This window comes from Silene latifolia, chromosome 1 (genome assembly GCF_048544455.1).
Source record: "Silene latifolia isolate original U9 population chromosome 1, ASM4854445v1, whole genome shotgun sequence".
Classification (NCBI taxonomy): domain Eukaryota; kingdom Viridiplantae; phylum Streptophyta; class Magnoliopsida; order Caryophyllales; family Caryophyllaceae; genus Silene; species Silene latifolia.
Genome location: NC_133526.1, coordinates 63,901,969 through 63,910,295, shown reverse-complemented (window position 1 = coordinate 63,910,295; position 8,327 = coordinate 63,901,969). Strand labels below are relative to the sequence as shown.

General features: G+C 39.7%; 1 protein-coding gene across 1 annotated transcript; it reads right to left on the bottom strand.

Moving 5' to 3' along the window:
- Positions 1–4,085: 4,085 nt before the first annotated feature.
- Positions 4,086–6,464, bottom strand: LOC141648181 (uncharacterized). Its single transcript, XM_074456677.1, has 6 exons — positions 6,386–6,464; positions 5,752–6,050; positions 5,559–5,706; positions 5,343–5,467; positions 4,995–5,159; positions 4,086–4,457 (listed from the first exon to the last, which is right to left on the bottom strand). The coding sequence occupies exons 1-6, from the start codon at positions 6,462–6,464 to the stop codon at positions 4,086–4,088; spliced, it is 1,188 nt and encodes a 395-aa protein (XP_074312778.1).
- Between the last annotated feature and the right edge of the window lie 1,863 nt (positions 6,465–8,327).

Sequence of the window (8,327 nt, the reverse complement as noted above, 5' to 3'; positions counted from 1 at the left end):
ATTACTCAGCAGCAGCGGGTTTTCAGGGAGCAGGTAGCTCGGTGCAGGTACTTCTGGTGCAGGTGGTGATGAGAACATAGAGGAGGGTCCTGACTTTTGATCCTTTTGTTGTATTTTCTGGATTTGTTTCACTTGTGTTGGATACTTATCTTCCGGATTTGTCTTTTACTCTTGGATGACTGTACTCGGCCATAAGGCCATTACTTATTTAGCGTACTATGTGGTGACTTATTTGACTTGGCTATGCTTGGTAGTGTGATGGTTGAATTTGGTTGCAGGTGAATTCGTGAATGAATTGTGTGGAATTGCCAGAAAAGCTCTCTGCTTGTAAAAACTCGACCGAGTATAATTACTACTCGACCGAGTAGAACTGACTCGGCCGAGTGTGCTATTATACTCGACCGAGTAGAGCTTACTCGACCGAGTACCACTAACACTCGGCCGATTATTACTGTTACAGAAACTTCTTGTGTTTCATATTTTAGATCATCAGACTTCTTTTGGATATTTATATATATCAAAGCTTCTGGGTGCCTAATAGGGTCGCTTAGAGTAACTGATTGTCCCCGTATGAAGTGCGACCATGTTATAGGTATGTATGTGCTTGGATAACACGTTAAAATATGAATGTTTCGTCACATTGCTATGACTAACATGAATGCTCTTACATGGTTCAAAGTCTTTGTAATTGGTATATATATATATATATATATATATATATATATATATATATATATATATATATATATATATATATATATATATATATATATATAAGTGATGTAAGTATAGTTATGTAATGACAAGAGTGTATTGTAACTGTCACGAGCCCTAAACATATATATGTTTGGTTATCTAACGCAATCTTCCGTGGTGTCAGTGATTGATTACAATTATAACAAGTCGAATTGGATGAGTGAAACTCAATGGCTATAACTTTGTAACATGAATTATGTGACTAAATGCAGATAATTGATAAAGTTACTGTTATTCAGTACTAACATTCCGAGAAATATATTACCTAATTTCCGTTAGATTCTGTCATTATGAGTTGTGGTTGTGTAATGTCATAGCTTAGGTTCCGACATCAGGAATCAATGTTGGTTACAGTTTGCAAGTAATGTCAGTAGGCGGGTTCCTTTAAGAGGTCTAGTAGTGAACTTCGGGGACGAAGTTCCTTTAAGAGGGGAAGAGTAATGTCGCAAATGCAAACGATTAAATTATGTCTATGTTATCGAAACAGTATTTACGTTACAGTGTTTTGGTACTTGGTGGCATTTTAAGTTATATGAACGAGCGTTTGAACAACTTTGTATGATCATTAGTGGTTATAGTACAGTTTTGTAAGACAGCGGGATGTGTATCTTGCCGGTTGTTTGAATTGCTTTAACGAGATGGCCTGATACGAGCAATGGGATAGGAACACATTTTGCTGTGAATCTATGTTTATTTTGCTGGATGTTTTATAAGTGATAGTTTTGGGCCGGTAATACATGGAAGTCTTGTTTTGTGGTCGTACGGACGTTTGTCTGAATAATGTGATGTGGTGGTGGTGTAAAAGATAGCCAAAGTTCGTATGTTTCATGTATGTGGATCGTGATCATAATGCGTGACCTCGCTGTTGGAGTCATGGGGGCTGAACTTCGGGGACTAAGTTCTTTTTAAGGGGGGAAGACTGTAATACCCAGGATATTTAAGGACTCTGATGACCGACTCTCTGACCAAGAAAGACCTTAGGGAGGAATGAGGGAGAGATTAAGATGGGAACATGTACTATATAGGATTGGCTACTCGACCTAGTAGAGGCTACTCGGCCGAGTATCATCTATACTCGACCGAGTAGAGCCTACTCGGCCGAGTACTCCAGTACTCGACCGAGTATGGTTGCTGTTGACGCGTTAATATAAAACGCAAGTTCGCGAGATTCATTTCATTTTTCTCATTTCTCGACAGTTCCTCTTTCTCAAACCCTAACCTATCTCTCTCCTCTATCATCCCCACCTCCATACACTCTCATGTTATAGCCTACACTCCACCATAGGAAGGATGGGATTGCTTAGGAAGGATGCGTGTGAGGTCGTCGTCCGTGTCATCGTCGATTCGCGTTATTAGGTAAGTTTCTGCCTTGTGCTTCTTTTGGTAGGTTAATGAGGATACTTGTATAATAGGGGATGGTTATTAACGCGTAGGATGCATGTCGGAGTCGTGCCTGGCTATATGTGGATGCTTTTCATGGTTGGCCATGAGGTAGGGTTTCCCTACTCAGTTACTGTTAATTGATTTAAGATTGTGTTTGTATTGTAATTGTTGTTATCTGCTGATCATCGGAGTATGGGTGTGTGGTGACGGTGGTGATGTGCTTGTGTTGTGACGGTGGTGGTGTTGTGACAGCTGTGATGCTGTGGTATTGTGATGTGTGTGTTGATTGTGGTGGAGTCACTTGCGGGAGTGGCTTCACATCCTAGTTCGCCCTCCGTGGAACCTGTCACGGGAGGGGATGTGCACATTAAGGGACAGAGATTGATAGTCGCTCGTTGATGAGCTGAACTTGGTGGGGATGGGCTGCGGTCCCCCACCGGTAGAGTGGATTACCTGTTGCGATGGGTAATCTGGCAGGGCTACACATTTCGATGTGTAGTCAGTTATTGTGGAGGATGATAAGCTGGTTACATTGTTTGTTTGACTTATTGATTAGACAGTACTGACCCCGTTGTTGTTGTTTGTGGTATCTGCTGTGATCCATTCGGGGATGGTGAGCAGTTGGCTTAGCAGGTGCTGTTGGCTTGTGGCTGCTGGGCTTGGAGGGATCGAGTCATCACGCTACCAGTTTAGAAGTGCAGAATCATGAGTTATAGTAGTCTTTATCAGTACATGTAATTAGTTTTGTACCGAGTTGTAAAGAGTATGGTAATGTATTATAAATGTTCTTTCATTGTCTATTTGATCTACTACCTCGGGTAACCGAAATGGTAACACCTTCATTTACTGGGACGGTCCTTGGTAAGGCATCTTGGTGTACGGGGGTGTTACACGGCTATCTTCTCTGTTTAACGTCATCCTTAACCACTAGTGATAACATCACGACACCAGCATCTTTTGTATAACAAATCTCTTACACTCACCTCTAAACGTAATAACTCATTTCTATTTCGGTTAACATCCCAATTAACAAACAACAAATCCGTCAACAAAATTTGTCTCAGCATTCATTCCAATTATATCCTTAATGGTATTGTCACCTAACTCACCACCAAAATTTCATATCGTGCAAATACTCTACCAACCTTTTACTCCCTTAATTCCTCGAAACTAATGACTAACATGTCGTCTAGAAATTCCTATATAACCATTAACTCACACCCTCATGATAATATCATACATCTCGACGATTCCTTACTTCCATATCGTATAACTCCGGTAAACATTCTCTTAGTTTACTCCCCTCTTTCTTTTCCCTTTACGCTCGACAAAATTAATTAACAATTCAACTCTTTATTACTACTACCTAACTCTTTAGTGCTCCGGTTAGCTTCTCATTGCTCCAAAACTCAAATTCCATTAATTCATATCGGTACCTTGTAGTCGTTAAGCAGCTCCAACCAATGTCTCTGCCTCATGTTAAGATCTCTCCGAGTGAAGATATACTTCAATCTCTTATGATCCGTATAAATATTGCAAGAGACCCCATAAAGGTAGTGTCGCCACAGCTTAAGTGCAAACACCACTGCTACTAACTCAAGATCGTGAGTCGGATAGTTCATCTCATGAACTTTCAACTGGCGGGAAGCATAAGCCACAACTTTACCCTTCTGCATCAAGACACAACCCAACCTAAACTTTGACGCATCGCAGTAGACATCGAACTCAACGCCCTCTTCTGGTAGAGTTAACACAGGAGTAGTAGTCAACCTTTGCTTCAACTCCTGGAAAGCAGCTTCACAAGCCTCAGTCCAAATGAACTTGGATTCCTTATTCATTAACTGAGTCATCGGTCTCGCGATCTTAGAGAAATCATGCACAAACAAACGATAATACCCAGCTAGACCAAGGAAACTTGGAATCTCGTTCACGTTCTTCGAACTCTTTCACTCAACCACGGCTCGAATTTTCGGTGGATCAACCATAACTCCATCGCCAGATATCACATGACCTAAGAAAGTCACTTCTTTTAGCCAAAGCTCGCACTTTCGGAACTTAGCATACCATTTTTGCTTACGCAGAGTCTCCGAAATAACACGAAGATGACTCTCGTGCTCAGCCTCATATCTCGAGTAAATTAGTATGTCTTCTATGAACACCATGCCACACTTATCCAAATACTCGCCGAAAGTGCGGTTCATCTTATCCGTAAATGTAGCAGGTGAATTCGTCAACCCAAACGGCATCACCATGAACTCATAGAGACCATACCTCGAGCAAAAAGAAGTCTTAGGAATATCCTCTTTCCTAACGGGAATCTGATGGTAGCGAGACCTCAAATGGATCATAGAGAACACACTAGCACCACAGAGTTGATCAAACAAATCCTCGATCCTCAGCAAAGGATACTTATTCTTGATAGTGACCTTATTCAGCTCACGGTAGTCGATGCAGAATCGTATACTACCATCCTTCTTCTTGACAAACAAAACTGAAGCACCCCACGGCGAAGCACTCGGTTGAATAAAACCGTTATCGATAATCTCTTCAAGCTGCTTCTTAAGTTCATGTAACTTAGCTAGTGCCGTACGATATGGAGGTTTTAAAATAGGACCAGTACCATGCAACAACTCAATCGAGAACTCTACATCTCACTCAGGAGGAATACCAAGTAGATCCTCAGAAAAGACATCAGTAAACGCCTTAACCACAGGGATATCCTATAACTTCAACTCTGCCGAAGCATCTCGAATGCTGCATAGATAGATCTGGTGACCCTTTGTGCCCATGCTAACCATGTTCAAAGCTGAAACCCACTTGACAGTAGGTGTAACCCTAACACCCTAATAAGAAACCCTTGAATTTGTATGACTCTTAAGCACGATCTTCTGATAACGGCCCTGAAACCTAGCATCATATCGAGCTAACCAATCCATTCCCAAAATCACATCAAACTTTTCTAGTTTGAATTGGACAAGATCAGCAGGAAGGATCGCCCCTATAATACTGACAGGTACATCCTTGAACAGAACAGAGCAAGAAACAATCTCACCCGTAGGAAGGGATATAGAGGGATCAATAGATGATGAGGAAGAAGTGAGTCCAGCATAGAGGGAAAAGGAATCGGATTTGAAAGACATTGACGCACCCGTATCAAAAAGTACAAAAGCAGATAAAGAGTGAACCAGAAAGGTACCCGTAACCACATCTGGATTAGCATCTGCCTCAGTACGACTCATAACGAACACTGGACCAGTCATCAGAGCATCAGCCTTAGGAACATCAACCTTTGGCTTCTGGGGACAATCAATAGCCTTGTGTCCCGGAGCTTTGCAGGTAAAACATGTGACTGGATGACCAGTGTTAAGCTTTTCCACACTTGAAGCAAATCATATCCTTCTTAGCTTGATCCTAATCACCCGGAGCATACGAACGAGTCTCATACTTCTGTTTCTTCTGGGGAGCACTGGGAGCAACATAAGGCCTCTTCACAAACTTAATCTTTGCACTCTCCTCAGCCTCGGTAGCAAGAACTAAATCATAAATTATAAGAGCACGATCATAAGCCTATTGGAAAGAAATTGAAGGAATACAGAACATAACAGTCCAGACCTTAAGAGCCAGATTCTTCTCATAACGACGAGTCTTAGACACCTCGTCCATAGCTACAGAAGTAACAAATTGTGACAGCTTCACAAACTTGTTAGTGTACTCCTCTACAGTCATGGAACCCTGCTGTAAACGAAGAAATTCCTGCTCCTTCTGCCAGCGTAACTCCTCAGGATAGAACCTCTTTCTCAGAGCCTCAGTGAATACAGTCCAACCATACCCTGGCTGAACCTTCAGACCATCTCTAGCAAGAGGCCACCAGTTGTCGTCCTCATCTTCAGATAATTGGTGGCAATATCCACCTTCTGATCCTCAGGACAACCAGTAGCAAGGAACAGCTTCTCGATCTCTCGAATCCAAGCCTCCAAAGCAGTAGGATCATTCGCACCATCATAAGTAGGGGGACGGTGACGAGCAAAGCTGTCGAACACAGTCTGCTGCAGATGATTGTTGTTGTTGTTTTTGTTGTTGTTGTTGTTGTTGTTGTTGTTGTTGTTGTTGTTGTTGTTGTTGTTGTTGTTGTTGTTGTTGTTGTTGTTGTTGTTGTTGTTGTTGTTGTTGTTGTTGTTGTTGTTGTTGTTGTTGTTGTTGTTGTTGTTGTTGTTGTTGTTGTTGTTGTTGAGGTGATTAGTGAAACCTTCGGCCATGGTTGCCAAAGCAACCTCAAGTCTCCTGATGCGATCAGAATCAGTCTCACCATTCGCGCTACGCACCATCTGCAAGAACGAATACTCATTAGAAGTGTTAGAATCTAAGTACCACTCCAAACAACTACTCTTGCACTCTACAAACATAAGCAAACCAAACAAAACTATTGGTTTCTACCCCATTTACTCGAGCTAGATTAGCCAAAAAGACAAGAGAAGATATTTTCCCGGAAAATAAATTATGAAATATGGGAAAATAAAATTAAAGAAATATATTACGGAAATTAGGGGTGTTACAATTGTCGATGACAAGTCCATAGGATGTTGGTTGTGTTGGAGTAGTGTCCTCCACAATAAGTGCGTTTACATATTAAAACTCGTAAAAGGAATATAAGGGATTTATTTATTTATTTGTTAGCTGGTCATCGTTAATCGGTAATGATTGGCTGACTAGAGTTTGACATTACTGTCGTGTGACGGCGGTGATCAGCTGATCCCTTTAGGTCACACCTATAGGATGATGCCCAAATGGAAAAACTAATTATTTGTATGAGATACAAATTAATTAAATCCTTGTATTAATTGACTTTTAACAAGTCATGTGAATATATATTATTTGATGACTAGTTACAAACTCGGGCCAAGGGGATTTATTATTTAATTATTTGATAATTAATTAATAAATGTTAATTGAAATTTAATAATTAATAGTTAATTAATTAAATTTATACGTTGTGTATATAAGTTTTAAGGTAAAGGTTATTAGCTATTTAAATTTACAAGAGGTTGTAAAATTAGCTAAATGGTGTAGTATTGACACATTGTATGTTGATAAAATGGTCTCATGATTACTTAATAGTTAAGTAGTCATTAGTGGTTAATTTGTATAATTTAACTATTAAATAATTAAATTAATATTTAATTATGTAAGATAATTAAATATAAGACTTATAAGCATTTGCGGAACAAATGTCGGAAATTGAAATGGACTAAATGGGTCCATTTGGACTGAAATATAGAAGGTCATTAAAGACCACTTGTAACACCCCTAATTTCCATAATATAATTTTATAATTTTATAATTTTATTTTCCCATATTTTATATTTTATTTTCGGGAAAATATCCGTTTGTCGTCTTTTGGGCTCGAAAAACGGTGAAGATCCGTTTCCTCCTTGGGTCTCACGTGATTCTTAGTGTTGATGGGTGAGTTTTGGGCCTAAACCTAGAATAAACCCATGAGCTTCCCTATAAATATGAAGGGAAACCAAACTCTTTCTCTTCTTTTCTCATAATCTCACAAAACCCTAAACCTAATTCTCTCCTCCTCTCTTCCTCCTTGTGCCGCGCGCCACCCTGCCTACGGTTTCGTGCCATCCTCTTTTCTTCTTCGTTCTTCGTCGTTCTTCGTGCTTAGATCGATCCTACTTCTTGGATTTATCTATCTTCTTCGTAAGTTTTTATGTTTTCGCATAGTTTTATAGTTTTTTATAGTTTATATATATATAGTTAGTATATTTATTAGATTCGTTATCTTTGGCACGTGGATGATTTCAATGAAGGCGTGGAAGTTGCTCCAGGAGAAGACGTTTATATCGTTGAAGACGATCTCTAGGGTTTATTTGCTTAATAAGGTAACTAGGTGTTTTCTTTTAATTGTGTTTATGCCAATTGATGTAATTAATATGATTTAATGATCGTTTTGCTTGATTGGTACATGTTTGATTGTTTATTATCATGTTAATTATGTTTTCGCAAGTTTGTATATGTTTCAATGCATTAATTATATATCGTATGTTGGTTATGTGTTTATTATGGGTGTCATGAGCGCAATTAGGGTTTACGAATAAACCCTAGTGGCAGCATGATAGGCGGCCAAGGGTTCTCTCCAAAGTTATAGCTAAGGCTAGTATAACCTTGATGATGATTCAAGT